This window comes from Anabrus simplex, chromosome 9 (assembly GCF_040414725.1).
Source record: "Anabrus simplex isolate iqAnaSimp1 chromosome 9, ASM4041472v1, whole genome shotgun sequence".
Taxonomy (NCBI): Eukaryota; Metazoa; Arthropoda; class Insecta; order Orthoptera; family Tettigoniidae; genus Anabrus; species Anabrus simplex.
In genome coordinates this window covers 125,721,132-125,737,716 of record NC_090273.1, presented here as the reverse complement: position 1 = coordinate 125,737,716, position 16,585 = coordinate 125,721,132, and the positions used below count along the sequence as shown (strand labels likewise).

The window sequence follows — 16,585 nt, the reverse complement described above, 5'->3', positions numbered from 1 at the left end:
GAGTCTATATTGTAATTAAGTTATGCTATATGCGAGGGAATATTTAAAGCTATCTGCTAATTTCATATTAATTTTTTGACGATTGCTTTTAATTATTATGTTACACTAATCTTGTATACCTTCTATGTTATACTAGCTGTGGTACCCGTTGTTGACGGGACAATCACTTAGCATGTGCAGGATGACGTTTTTTGTCCACTCCTAATATTATTTCGCAGTTTCTAAGGCACATAAGTGGGCAAGCCTCTCCCTGTCAGTCAGTCAGTCAGTCATTCGCTACTGATCTGCATTTAGGGCAGTCGCCCAGGTAGCAGCGGCTTGTCGTGGTGTAGTCTCTTCCTTGCTCTCTGCGGCCCTTAGCGGTTCCATATTTTTTGCATTATTGCTGACCTTGATTTGATCCCTTGCATCCGATATAAAAGAAAGATGTGTATCAGGTTAATATTTAAAAATACTGGCAGGTGTACGAATCCTTCAAAACGTTGCTAGAACAATTTCCATCGTAACTCTCTTTACAATCAAAGCTAGTTACTGGCTCGTGGACTTAGCCTTTCACACGACCGCCACTGATATTTCCCTTATTTTTCACTGTATCAGTAAAAGGTACAGATCATACATACAGATATGGAAAATTGAAATTGCATTTCCTTCTTACTTTGAACACAACCGATACAAAAGTACAATTCTTTTTTAAATTCTGAGCAATGTACAGACAAAACTCTTATTTTATATATGCTGTATTTACTCGTGTATTAGACCCCCTCGCATATTAGACCCCCCCCTGGCTTTTTGAGACAAAGAAAATGAAAAAAAATATCTTGCGTACAAGACCCCACAGCGTAATTTGTCAGAGAACAACAACAATTCCACTTCGACGCGGGTACAAGCCTTGCTGCAGCTCTGATGACATCACCCAAATTTGTGAATAGTATCGTCCGTACGACCCGCGCAATGAAAACACTTGTCGAAGTCATGCGGTATATCTGTGGTTCGTATTTAAGAATTGTCACCTCTGTAGCGTAGGCCTTCTGCAGCTCTGATGACGTCTCACAAATAGGTGAATAGTTTTGTGTTCAACCTGCGCATTGCAAGCACGCATCATTTATGTATATGTGTCTGTGTTTTGTAGTTAAGAATGTCCGCCAGCGCAATGGTTAGCACAATTAGCTGCCATTCTTGGGAGCCTGAGTTCGATTTCCGGTACCGTATTGCCAGAGATTTACAAATGGCAGGAAGGTTGATATGCGGTAAGAATGGTACATGCAAGCCCCTTCCATTGGGGGCTGCACCACCTCGGAATGAGGAAACTAGTTTACTTTAGTTTAGTTTAGAAATGTTCACAGTTGTTGCTATTAATGTAGCAGGCAAGTAATTGTTTAATATCTCGTAACTAGGGCCAATGTAGGTAGTTTTTTTTTTTTAATAAGTAGTTTTAAAATGTGATAAAAACATGATGTATCTACAAACCTACAAAGATGCACACAAAGTGCTGCCATTTAGTACACTTATTTATTTCACCTTAACTTCACATAAATATACACATAACCTAATCAACTGTTGTCACAAACAAAATGCACACATCAACAAACTGCCATCTTTGAAAAATGCCTACCACTGAGCACATGCCACACGGAGATCACAACCTTAAAACAATTGACTGCTGACTAGCAGGTCTGCCTAAACACAGCACAAGTTCACAAGTATACTCCTGTTAAACCATAACTCTCACTAAACAACAACTAGTCTCTACCATCAAGACCACCTCTTTATATATGTGCCTGGCCAGGCTTCTAGAAAGATACATTTCTCTTAAATTCTAGAGTGCTTAAGGCCCAGATATAACTTACAGAATATGCTACAGAGTTTTCGTCACAAAGTGCCATTCTGGATGTCACAGTGTGTTTCACAATTCTGTACTGGATTACAAATCATATATACAGGTAATAATAAATTACATACAGGTTCTTACATTAAATAAACTCATATAAATATCTATATACAACAAATGTTCATGACATAACCTCACAAATAATCCGATCGTAAACTAATAGATACTAATAAGTGGATGTACATCACAAGTCATAATAATAATCATCATAATCGTAAAATAATAATAATAATAATTCAAGCTCGATACTTGCATTATTTACCCATGGGTGAGGGTATATTGTTTTCACGTTATATCAGTTTATCACACTTGCGCAAAACAATCCAATCATAACTATTGTTTTACTCATCAACATACCTCACAGATAATAATAATTATTATTATTAATTTACGTTCCCACTTAACAATTTTTGGAGACGCTAAACAAAACATACTGTGCATTAATAAAAAAAAGAGACAACGATCGTACAAAATTAAATATCATGATAATGAAACGCATTACCGCCACACCTTTAATCTTCCCATCTTTAAACGTCTGGCACTACGTAGGCACTAGATAGCATACCTAAGATAAACAGTGCCATCTCTCTTATCTCATTTACAGCTGTTTAGGTAAATCCTGATATGATAAATGAGAACGAGCATGAAATATACTTCAATTAAGGGTTTGGCTTTCAATAGCCGCAGTTGTGCAGAAAAACTCTTCCAGTCACTACGTATTACATTCGGAAGTACAACTCGTAATGTACGCTAGTTATCAGCTGGTACTTTGGCACGCTTTCTACAGCATGTCTATATTCGAAAGGCGTGGCTTCTGCTACACATATACAAAATCTCCAGAAGCCATTTGGGAATAGATTCTCACTGTTTGGACTCTATAGTCAGGAATGAAACTATTTTTAAAAGTTTCAAAAAGATGGGACCTTGAATGCTCTTGATGCATGGCTGTTGAGATGGCAGTGAAGATGACGTCATGCTGATAGCAGGGAAGTTGGCAACACAAGATGATAATTCAAATGAAAGCAGTGATTAGATTTACTCAGGTTTAGTGTGTGGTAGGCCTATTGCTCAACTGACAGAGACATATGATTGGGCATTCAGTTCTTTTCTGTCAGTATTGCATAATATGGTAATATGATACTCTTATACCTTTTCTCTACAGGGTCGAGTATGAAATGAGACGAATTTTCGTAGCGAGTTTTTACGATCGTATGCCCTTCCTGACGTCAGCCTAATCAGAGGAATTAATGAGATGAAACGAATGACGTGATATGAGTAACTAAAACTGACTTTATTTACTTTATATGTAGGCCTAAAAGTCGTGTTCACAGAGCTTGATAGCTGCAGCCGCTTAGGTCCGGCCAGTATCCAGCATTTGGGAGATAGTGGGTCGAACCTCACTGTCGGCAGTCCTGAAGATGGTTTTCCGTGGTTTCCCATTTTCACACCAGGTAAATGCTGGGGCTGTACCTTAATTAAGGCCATGGCTGCTTCCTTCCTATTCCTGGCCGTGGCCCTTTCCTGTACCACCGTCACCATAAGATCTATCTGTGTCGGTGTGACGTAAAGCAACTTGCAAAAAAAAAAAAAAAAGTCATGTTCGCCATTTATTGTCTTCTTTAAATTTAGAAATACTGCCGTCCAACGAAAATAGCCAGTATAACTCGTATACATTCATAGGTTTTTTTAAGGAATGGTGTAGAATTTCAAAAATGGCTTTCACGGCCGCAGATCTCACAATCCTGTGATCGTAATAGTGTAGAGTGTTTACATGTTTAATTTATAGCTCCTTGTGGCCTAGAAGCCATGTGTTCACTGCACAAAATAATATTTGGTTTTTCATGAAATTGTTTGTAGTACTTTGTTGTTGTTGATGTTGTTGTTGTTGTTGTTGTTGTTGTTGTTGTTGTTGTTGTTGTTGTTGTTGTGTGATTCCTGTTTTAATTTTACCTTGCTCTCTTATTATGGTAAGCAAGCATTGCCATTGAGATATCGCCAAATTGAAATGTATTTGATGATGATGCCTTTGCATAATAGATGCACTTTTTTCAATTTTTATTTTAAAAAATCCAGGGCGAGTCTTGAACAAAAGGAGAAGTTTGTATCGAAAAAATTAGAGACATGCATCAGATTGAATGTGAAATAATCAATAGCATCAGTAGCGATACAGTAAACCTGTGCGACAGCAAATTCCGTGTTGGTAGTATCGTAACAAACAAGTTTATGAATAATCGATAATTAGCACCAACTGTTTAAGTAATGAAACACAGGTGGCATACAGTATACTGTAACTTAAAATTGGGATTAAAGTAGAGCACCAATTCATTTGTAAAAATAAAACATTGCCAATATTTTTCTCCTACTCTTTTGGTAAAACTTGTGCAGGCAACTGTTCGTCAACATAACCAACTACTGCAAACGTTCCAGCAATACCAAATCATTAGATGTTGCATTTATTTTGCGGGTGTTATTGTTTGTTTGTTTGTTTGTTTGTTTGTTTGTTTGTTTATTTATTTATTTATTTATTTATTTATTTATTTATTTATTTATTTATTTATTTATTTATTTATTTATTTATTTATTTATTTATTTATTTATTTATTTGTTTATTACAATTGATGGTAAAAAATTAGTATTCAAATTATAGTTAAAACAAAATAAGTTGATTATAACAAGTATTGGAGATAATTAACAATTATGTTTAAATGTGGCAGTAATAATTAATGCATTTCTGTATAGTTTTTTAATAAATATCTAAAAACAGACATCTTAAGTACGGAAAAATTTTTAATATTCCTTAGTTGGCAATTTGTTGTTACGCTGAGGCAGAATATGTTTTACTTTTTATTCCATAGCTTGAAGAAGATACATGACCAGTGTATTTCTGATCTACCGATCTACTGTAGTTTGATAGTTATGAATGCTTTTCTGTACCAAACTTAATTTTACTTCATTTCTGTGTTTAGGGAGATCATACCAATTTTAAATTTGTACATGAGTAGTGCTTCAGAGTATGTCTTATGTATTCTGACAGGTTCTAGGTAGATCACATCATTTTCAACTTTATAAATTGGTGAGAAAAAAAGGGGATAAACAATCATAAAACTTTCTCTTTGGAGTCAACTTTTAATGATTTATTGTGTATAATGATAGCCAATATTCCACAACATGTGTTAAGGGGATAACAATGTGCAGTATTTTTAGTGTGTGCAGTAGTATTTATTGAAGCTGCAGCTTTTGCTCACTAGGTGGTACTATGGGAAAAAAAAGTAGTAGTAGTAGAGCAGAGAATGGACGAGTGGAACAGATAGTTCTAAACATTTGACCTAAAAAATAAGTACATCAGAAACCGTAGTTATGTCAATTGTCAGGCAAAATCTCTCGCTTAATATTTTTCAGGATGAAAACAACCTGGTACAAATGGAAAGTTTCAAGTACCTTGCCAGTATGCCTTTCTTTGGTTGGTGCCTTCATATTTCGAAGTGTCGAACCTCTTCCATATTTCCCTCTGATTAGTGTTAATAGAGGATGGTTGCCTAGTTGTACTTCCTCTTAAAACATTGAAGACGGCCATATTTGAATATGCTACCCTCCAGAAATTGCAGGATTGTTAATGGTTTTTGAAATTTTTCAATGCTAGGGTACCGGTAAGCCATAATTATAACAACTTTTGCAATATTTAGAAAGATCACACTTTCTTCTACACAAAAAGGAGTTTTAATTATCATAATAGTGCAGCAATTTTCAAATATAAATTTCTGAAGATAATAACTTTTACAAATGAAAAATAATCTGATGCAGCTGTGGATGCCAGTTCGGTTAATATTTCGAAATGTCTAATTTTGTGGACACATCTACTCAAACACACTAATACAGATTCTAACCTAATTGGTCAATTGGCACCGGTATCCTTGTTTATAACTGATAATTTGCTTTCCCACTGCTCGTTTTTTGATGACGGGGTTGCATAGAGTTGCTGCAGGTTGTCATCTGTAGACGGGAAATAACTACATTTTTAGGAAGCGGTATAAAACAGTATTATAGAACCCACTTCAGGAGTAGTATAAAACTATGTTACACTTCAGACCAATTTGAAATTAGCTCATTATCTACATTTACTAGCCTGAAGCGCCAGATTATCATGTTTATTCAGTGTGTAATTGTTATCCTCATCCTCATTTTCTTCCATAAGAACATCCATTATTGAATTAGACATGCTAAATATTTACAAGAATTACACAAACAGCCTGCCCCTCGAACACACACTCTCCCTGTCCGCATGTACCGTACATACTTTCCCGCCCATTTCACAGCTGAGAGGCAACGATGAGGCAGCCCTAGGATATGTAGGAACGTGGCTATGTTATCATTGCCTTGAAAGAAGAGCTCCCGACTTACGTTCATAACCAGTACATTTTGTGCTTATAGAAGCATTCAACAGTATCCTAGTGAAGTCACAGCTCGCTTAAACGATAGCTACTATCTTAGCTACAGTGCAAACGTGCCCATAGATTCTCCATGCTCCATCAGCAGCAATGAAATAGCGCGCCCGTAGTTTTTACGAGCAGCGTCTCCAATGTGTTAAAACAATAATCACCACCACTACTCTCTGAGAACAACATTTTGGAGAGTAATAATTAATAGAATAAAAAAGGGGGGCAGAGTCTTATCACCAAGTAAGGAGCCTCCTCTGCGATAACAAAGTACAGCTAAACATATCATTCCTCTTTTTGAAAACATCACTCAAACTTATTTGTCTACTAATGTCATTCCATGCCATCTCTTTTCTGACAGCTCCGAACGTACCGTACTACTCAGTCGAGCAGTTTGTCTCCTTGCTCCCTTCCCAGTCCATAACGTGTGCATTTAATGGTTTCAGGACATTAGTAGTATTCAGTGGGGGGAACCCCATATTTATGTTATGAAGGAATGCAAGATCCTTTGGATGGGCAGCACACTTGATCATGAACAGGATTATCTTCCTCTCCTGCGTATCCAAGGAAGCATCCAGCCCACGAAGAAATCCTAAGAAAATGATGGGCGGTCGCCCAGTCTTTGGTGTTGGCAAATATTACACTGTTAACTTCAGAATGTTTTTGAAACACCTGGGTTTCTGAAACATTCCTGTAACAATTGCACAGGTTTATCAGATCCATCAATGTTACAGTACAAAAGAATAGTCATGCGATCTTTCGCTCTTTTCCCACCTTAACATGACTCTCCTTTGATGGTTAGTGTATGGTTAGAATGGCAATTTTAAGAGAAACCCGTTTCATCTGCATTGGAAATGTCTCTGGGTTCATATCCCTCGAGCAGCACTGACAAGTTTTCCAACCGCAGTTCTGTAACTGAGCTATCTACAGCAGTACTCTCACCTTATAGCTTCTTATACACTAGTCCATGGTGTTGTTTGAAGCTGTTTACAGGAATGCTTGATGCTTGGGCTTGTTGATTTCATGCAAAGAGTACAACCTCCAGCTTGATGTTTGTAGATACTTTCCCAATCTTTATTTTCTTCGCGGATGTTCCATGTTTTTCTGTTTAGTTACGAATTTTGCGTTTCATTCTTGCATTGGAATTTAATGTTGATGGTGCTAAACTTGGTTATTTAGTACTGTTGATCTTCTTTTCAGAAGTTTTTTTTGCTGGGCTGATTGGCTGACCACAACTTGGCAGGTTCGATCATGGCTCAGTCCAGTGTTATTTCAAGGTGCTCAAATACGTCAGCCTCATGTCAATAGATTTACTGGCACGTAAAAGAACTCGTGCTGGACAAAATTCTGGCACCTCGGCATCTCCGAAAACTTTTAGAAGTAGTTTGTGGGACATAAACACAATAACATTGTGAGGATTTTTCTCAACTTCCTCAATAATTTGAAGTCTTTCTTCCAATATTCTGACTTGCTGAAAAGGTTTCAGTTGTGGTTGGAAAACTTGTCAGTGCTGCACGAGGGATACGAACCCCAAGACATTTAAAATTTTGAATTTTGAATTATGCATAAAATATACAAAATACGACAATTTATTAATAACCATACATAACAAATTCACACTCAAAGTGAAGTACTGTACTGTACTGTAAGAATGTAGACTACATCCCTGGCCTCGTTTGCCTTAGGTACTGCAGCTCAAAACTCAAAATTTACACTCGACCTTAGGTTCTGACAGCAAAGTAAGCTGAAAGTTTCCGGAGAGCACATTGCGGCTTTAGACTGTGAATATGAACTGAACACTCGGCTTACTCCGTATACATTTGGAACTTGAAGCCATAGTATGCCATCGACTGAATTTTACAGTAGTTAATAGAACATCATGCCTGATTTCCCAGAAGGCAATACAATATGTAAATTAATTAGTAAATATTCAAGATAAACTTAGTTATAATATTTAAGTTTATCTTGAATATTTACTAATTGATTATAGTCAATACAGGATTAGTATTACTTGAAATAAAGCTGTTAAAGCTTATCACTTGTAAAATGCAATATGTATTGAGTAACTTTTCAATATCCATTAGAAATCCACTCTTGCTGGATGAGAGAACTCCGTGCCTGGATATTGGCCTACCAATACATCAGACAGCGCGAGAGGGAGACAGAACAAGCAAGTTTGTACATTGATATGATGATTGATTGCCGTTTAGAGTTTCTTGGGACTGAAATTAATGAACAATAGATCCAGGGGAAACGATACATTGAGTAACGAGAGAGCAAGTTGTTTTTTTTTTAAACCCAGATTGCACTGGATATGTTCTCGGGACTGAAAATTTTGAAGGATGGATGCGGGGAAACAATAGTCCCGGGAACTATCAGTTGAGGTTCCACTAAAAGATTATATTATTCACAATATATTACTCTTTTCAGGGAAGATCTTTCTGCTGCAGTGTCTCAGTTTGAAGAATGTGTCCGAAAATATCGAGCTACACCTTGGAAGAACGAGCTTGCTTCTAAGTTGATACAAGCAGAGGATGCTGCTGCATTACAACATCTCACTGACCTCAGCACACAAGTGCATGGTGAAATCAACAGTTTGTATGATCTCGTGTTTTCCTTTGTGGAATGTGGACGTATTCGGCAAGCACGCAAGATATTAGAGGTAAGACTGACATGGATTTATTTTCCTTTTTCTTTGTTACTGTAATTAATTATTTATTTAAATGGCCGCATAACATGAACATTTTTTTCATAATTATAGAACAGTTATTAAATGCAATGGAGGAGTGTTCTAGTTACGGAAAAAAATCTACGATTGATTACACAACCCAGCATGATTTTCGCAGCCTCCTGATATCAGAAATGTCATTACTTGTTCTCTAACACATCTAGTTTTTGTGTTAATTGTCATTTACTGTCTGAAAATGTGTCAGTGCAGCTCAGTGCTGCTTTGTGATAACAGTGTATCGGCTGTTCTTAGTGTGGCCATTGTTTGCTTTGTTATTGATGCGTTTGTTTGTCAATCCAAACCTCCTCCACCGACTTTGTCCTCTCCTTGAATTCATCTGATAACAGAGTCTATTTTTAGTTTGTGGTAGCGGCAGTGAAGTCCTGTGACAGTCAATTGCAATGTAAGTGTGGCAGAAATCTGACCTTTTTTTATCTTGTGTTGTGAAAACGACAAGTGTGTCAGGAATTAGATGATGATGTGTGAATAAGCCAGACTCATTCTGTTACATGTGTGGGTGTTATATTATGAAAAGACAGAGTAGGTCACTAATTGCATCGGTGTAATACAGTAGACCCTCGATTCTCCGTTTTTGGAGGGACCCCAAAAAAAAAAGCGTACAACACGGGAAAACTGAATATCCGGGAACGAATGGACATCAACAATTTGGCTAAACATCACAAAAAAAAAAATTTATGCTACTTATAATCTTACAAACACCCCTAAACCAAACCAAACCAAACTACAGCCCCAGTGGGCCTTCCGCCTACCAAGCGACCGCTACTCGGCCTGAAGGCCTGCAGATTACGTGATACATGGTCAGTGTGATGAATCCTCTCGGCCGTTATTCCTGGCTCTCTAGACGGGGGTCACCATCTCACAATTAAATAGTGCCTCAATTAAAGGTAATCGTAGAATGAGTGAACCTGGAACCAGCCCTCATATCCAGATAAAAATGCCTGACCTGGCCAGGAATCGAACCCGGGCCCTATGGGTGAGAGGCAGGCAAGTTCGACCGTGGGGCCGGCTTCAAACATTAATTACCGGTACACGACTTAAACATTTCAAAACTTTACATTCAGTTTTACCCGGAAAACTTCATCAGTTTTCTCTGAAAACTTCTTTGAGTTCAGCAACTTTGATCAGTCAAACTGTTTGAAAAAACCTAATAGCACCCAGCCAAACAACAATCGACCCCAAGTAGTTTTTAATTCTTTAATCTAATAAAATAAAACACATTGGATACAAAAGCGCCCAACATGGTGATAAAATCCCTTTTTTTTTTTTTTTTCCCCTTCCATTGTAATTTGGCCACCAGCATACTGTTCGTAGTCAGTTTATGGAAATCTTGTACTGCGTAAATTAGGCCTACATCGACTTTTAAAGGTTATGTTGAACTCGAGAATATTGTTTTGAATGCAAGTATCGATTCTCAAGTTCTCGAATGCATTATATTCAGTTTTGCCCGTCACTAATCACAACCAAATTGGAAAGGAAAAAAATATCAAAACTTCTGAAATTACGGTTATTCGTGACTTGAGCTCAGCTGGAAAGCGCGCTCGCTGTGCGAGTCGGTACGAGTATAAAATGATACAAAGTTTTTAAAATGTGACGTGTGCAGATAAAACAACTGCAGTTTTTATAACAGTTTACAACAAGAACGTAAAATTCCCAGTCTTATATTAGGACCAAAACAGTAATAGCCAATCCCAAAACTTCCCATGGCTTTAAGTATGTAAGGTGCAACATCTGTTCTGGTCTCAATAACATAATCGTACTTAATTTACAAAAGGTATACATTTATTATTCAATCTATTCAATACATACAGTACCATGTTATGTGGTTAATTAGACATAAGAGATCTGAATATTATGGACATGTTTCACCCTTCTTATTGGGCATCATCAGCATATTAACTAATCTTAAAACAAACATTTTTAAAGTTTATATATAGTTTATAAGAATTGAGCTAAGATTTGTTATGATATTAAAATTTATGGAACAGTGGTTAAAAAATACGATATTGATAAGTACAAGCACATGTTAAAATTATTGTAGACTAATTTAAAATCTCGTCTAAAAAAGTATTTTTATCGATATAAAGTTCTAAAAACGGTGTGTGTCTGGAACTGAAATGGATCCTCCTCGTTGTGAAAGTCAGCATATATTTGCTATGGTAGCTGCTAACATAGGTCAGAGGATGAATTTTGTTTATATTATACGTTCCAACATTAAAAGGTAGGTTAAGAAAAGGCGAATCTTATGATGTATCTTCAGTAAGTTGGTTGGTTTAAGATACTCTCTGATATAACCGTTGTGAAAGTATACTGGATGGAGCTGCTATGAGGAGAGATTATATCAGTATATAAAGGTTATATTTGATTTTCACATAAAAGTGTAGTCTTCTAGAAGATGTTGGAACCTCGATGAATAGTGTGTCATTAAACTGCAAAGGAACAAAAAGACGTATTTGACGTGTGTGCTTAAAACGTATGTAAATGTCCAGTATTGTGTGTTATGTAAAGTGGGTACTTACTCAAACGCCGTATGTGGATCTATCTTGTTGTGTTAGCAGCGTTGGTCTGTCTGGAGTTCCTACTTCGCGTGTTGTAAGGATGTGACGGAGGGACGGGGGCTTGCTGAGGGGGAGCGGAATTGGGCGGAGCATTACATGTCGGTGTCAATGTGGGAGGGGGACTGTTTGGAGGGGCAAGTGCAGGTTTAGTATTCGGGGGGGATAAGTGGAGTTGTTGATATGACGAATTTAAATATTCGTGGGATCTAGTTTTGCTTTGGATTGACTGTTTCTAATAACTTAGGCGTTAACATATATAAGGGACTGTTAACTTCTGTATTATCGTTAAGGTTGCGATCTTTATTAAATGTTTTGTCCAGAAAAATATATATATTCTGTAATTCATTTAGAAGTTTACCCTTATTAGTATTCCTGATTATTGAGAGATCCTTTTCTATTGAAGTAAAATGGTGACCTGTTTCCTTCATGTGCGTGCTCATTTTAAACACACACGTCAAATCCGTCTTTTTGTTCTTTTGCAGTTTAATGACACTATTCATCGAGGTTCCTACATCTTATAGAAGACTACACTTTTATGTGAAAATCAAGTATAACCTTCATATACTGATATAATCTCTCCTCATAGCAGCTCCAACCAGTACACTTTCGCAACGGTTATATCAGAGAGTATCTTAAACCAACCAACTTACTGAAGATACATCATAACATTCACCTTTTCTTAACCTACCTTGTAATGTTGGAACGTATAATATAAACAAAATTCACCCTCTGACCTACGTTAGCAGCTACCGCAGAAAATATATGCTGACTTTCACAACGAAGAGGATCCATTTCAGTTCCAGACACACGCCGTTTTTAGGATTTTATATCGATACAAATTTTTTTTAGACAAGATTTTAAATTAGTCTACAATAACTTTAACATGTGCTTGTACTTTCCAATATCATATTTTTTAACCACTGTTCCATAAATTTTAATATCATAACAAATCTTAGCTCAATTCTTATAAACTATAAATAAACTTTAAAAATGTTTGTTTTAAGATTAGTTAATATGCTGATGATGCCCGATAAGAAGGGCGAAACATGTCCATAATATTCAGATCTTTTATGTCTAATTAACCACATAACGTGGTACTGTATGTATTGAATAGATTGAATAATAAATGTATACCTTTTGTAAATTAAGTGAGATCGCTATTTTCAATACGGACTGAAAATGATGACTTGTAACATAACCGTATACGATAATATTAAAATACTAAATTTGTGTTACTTAAGAAGGAGCAGTTTCAATTCCCGCCTGAAATCTCAGGGACTATATAGTGCCCTGAGGGAAGTGCGGAAAACCTGTTCGGCAATACACTCGAAAAAAGTAAATCTAACCCTGGACATAATGTAGGCATTTTGCAAGTACGAACATTTGACTAAACTCGTTCCGTCTTCAAGCAGAGCTGTCAAAATGCACTCTGTCTCCTTCCAATTATTGTGGACGCACACTGCTTTATGATTTTGATTCTCTAAACATTACCACCCGAATGCAATGCTAAGATGGTCCCTTATCCAAGTTCACCGCCCATCACTTCTCCAGTATAGTACTTCCTCAAATTAGCGCAATGACGGGACGTTAAGACCAAGGCTTCTATTTGTCTACTATCATGAATTTTGTTTTCTTTATATTTATTTTTAGTTTTAAAATGTTTCTAAGGATTTGTTGAATGTTCTTAGCATCTTACTCATATCCTTTTCTGAAGTGGCTAAGAGAGCAATATCATCTGCAAAGCGGATACTGTGCACCTGAATACCATTAAAATTCACCCCTTTAGTGTGCTCTTTTATTTCTGTAACTGCATTTTCTATAAATAGGTTAAAGGGATATGGTGACAGCGGGCAGCCTTGTCGCACTCCTCTTCTAATTTTTGCTTCTCTTGTAGTACCGTGGTTTGAGCTTTATATAGATTCAGAATAAGGCACCTGTCTTTGCAGTCAAGACCCATATTCGTTATTACTTGAAAAAGCAATTTCCACTCAACATTATCAAAGGCTTTTTCCTAGTCAATGAATGCTACAAAATTTTTCCTGTTATATCCTTCTTTCCAGAATTTGGCGTAATGCTAATATAGCCTCCCTAGTTCCTTTCTGTGTTCTAAAGGCATATTGATCATTATTCAATTGTTGTTATATTTTCCTTCTAATTCTGTCTTTAATGGTGATGAGTAAAATCTTAGAAACGTGAGAAAGGATCGCTAATGTTCTGTAATTCGAACAATCACATGCATATCCTTTTTTGGGGACTGTAATTGTTCTACTTTTAATAAAATCAGTTGGTAAGGTTCCTTGTTCATAGCATTCAGTAATCACTTCAAACAGACCCTTTTTCATGGTATCATCGCAGTTTTTCAAGAGTTCTGCTGGAATGGCATCCACACCAGTGGCTTTGTTCTGTTTTAGTTTAGAGCGTGCTGCATCGAACTCTGGTGTAGTATGGGTGGTCCTCTGTCGACAGTTTGAACTGATTCCACATCCTCCAAATATTCTTCAATATTGACATCTTCTCCTTATTTGACCCACAGAAAAGTATTTTGCCACCGCTACACATCAAACTGAGGATCACGAAAGCATTTTGTTAAGGCTTTAGACAAAAGTAGCCCTTGTTTCAAGTACATTACAAGCTATTTTCCACTTTTGTCAGATGTAAAGGTCAAGGAAGGCATTTTTAATGGACCACAAATTAGAAAGCTTCTGAAAGACAGAAACTTTGAACTGATAGCGAATGCTGTGCACTTGCTGCATGTTTTTCATTGAGACACATCATGACAAAGTACTTAGGAAATGTAATGAATGAACCGTATGAAACAATAGTGAAAACGATGTTGGATCACATAAAAGAGTTGGGAGTGTACAATGAGTCTAATACTGCACTTTCGTCATTCTCATCTCGATCACCTTCTAGAAAATCGTGGGGCTGTTAGTGAAGAGATGGGAGAGAGGTTCCACCAGGACATCAAGGAGGCAGAAAGAAGATACCAGGGGAGGTGGGATGTACCAATGAGGGCTGACTATTATTGGTGTTTGAAACGAGAAGTCAGTCAGAAGCTGGGCAGCCAAGCATTCATTACAAGGGGGCATCTAGGATTGTTGTCCGACTCGTTGGCTGAACGGTCAGCATACTGGCCTTAAGTTAAGACGGTCCCTGGTTCGATTCCCGGCCGGGTCGGGGATTTTAACCTTAATTGGTTAATTCCTACGGCACGGGGGCTGGGTGTGTGTGTTGTCTTCATCATCATTTCATCCTCATCATGACGCGCAGGTCGCCTACGGGAGTCAAATAGAAAGACCTGCACCTGGGGAGCCGAACCCGTCCTGGGATATCCCGGCATTAAAAGCCATACGACATTTCACCTAGGATTGTTAATTTTTTTTGTTCTCATTTATGAATTCATAGAGATACTGAATGGAAGTCATATTTTTCACTTTAAATCACACTGAATTGTCAAAATAAATTGCAGAACTGTCATTGCTTCAGTGTGTGTGTGTGTGTGTGTGTGTGTGTGTGTGTGTGTGTGTGTGTGTGTGTGTGTGTGTGTGTGTGTGTGTGTGCGCGCGCGCACGCGTGTGTGCGTGCGTGTGTGTGTGTTTTTTTTTACAAAAAATTGTAAATACTGTATTTTATTGTAGTTTTGTACTCAATAATTATTCATTGTTTATAATAATTCAAGACAGTATACAACTGTTTAAAAATATAATTAATATTAGAAATATTTCCAAAATTATCAAGTTTTGTCAGTACTTTTATATGCAATATTCAGGTCTATCTCTTATTTTGATATAGCTATTGTGAGAAAATGTGACATGATATGTAGAAACGGATAACAGATTCGTGTTCAGCGACCCAAAATTAGTTGAGATCACCTATCACATCTCTTGCTTCAAAGAAAAAAAAAATTTTAAATGCTGGGTTGTGTTATATGATCTTTACCTTACTACTCCTTGGTGACTATTGTCAACCGAGCGAGTTGGCCGTGCGGTTAGGGGCACGCAGCTGTGAACTTGCATCGGGAGATAGTGGGTTCGAACCCCACTGTCGGCAGCCCTGAAGATGGTTTTCTGTGATTCCCTATTTTCACACCAGGCAAATGCTGGGGTTATACCTTAATTAAGGCCATGGATGCTTCCTTCCCACTTCTAGGCTTTTCCCATCCCATCGTCACCATAAGACCTATATGTGTCGGTGTGACGTAAAACAAATTGAAAAAAAATAGAAGAAAAGAAGAAAATTGTCAAACAGGTTTTTTCTAAACCCAGATTGTATTAGATATGTTTTTGGGACTTCCATCTACATTTATATATATTTTTGTGATGATGAAAAAATAAAATTTAAGGAAATGGCTGGTGAATTTCTGTTGTCTAAAGGCCATGACACTGACCACTCAGGCAGGAGCCAGACATTGCCTATAATATTATGGTATTATGAGGTTTCTTACACTTAATTTCTTTCTGTGAATTTATCTACAATTGTTCCTCCAAATACTTTTCTTCTCCTGAAAATCTAACACAGGTTAGTAGTGGTAGTAGGTTATGGAAATGCTCTGTGGATACTATAGCCATACAGTTTATCAAAACTTCTCATATTGGCTTGCCATTTGCACACCAGGCAAATGCTGGGGCTGTACCTTAATGAAGGTGATGGCCGCTACCTTCCCAATCCTAGCCCTTACCCATCCTTGCTTCAGTGAAAACATTTGATGTGTTAGTGTGCTGTTAAACCACTAGGCAAAAAAAAAATCTCATATGCTCTAAGTACATGGGTCTCTAGACCATTATGTTGCTGATTGTAACATGAAGCAGCGGCAGTAACAAGCACAGAAGTGAAATACATATGTATAGTTATGAATAAAAGGAAAGATCATACACTAAAGATAAAGTTGGAATTCGGAGGGAAGAATTGGAGGAAGAGGAATTAGGGATTGGAGCAGTTTTTCAAGGGAGATAAATTTTTA

General features: G+C 37.1%; 1 protein-coding gene across 1 annotated transcript in view; it reads left to right on the top strand.

Annotated features, from left to right (window-relative positions):
- The window catches only part of bsf (bicoid stability factor), a 351,343-nt gene that overhangs the window by 252,948 nt on the left and 81,810 nt on the right, over positions 1 to 16,585 (top strand). Inside the window, exon 14 of the mRNA XM_067153608.2 lies at positions 8,752 to 8,983. Within this exon, the coding sequence (XP_067009709.2) occupies positions 8,752 to 8,983 (232 nt within the window). The remainder of the gene's footprint in view (positions 1 to 8,751; positions 8,984 to 16,585) is intronic.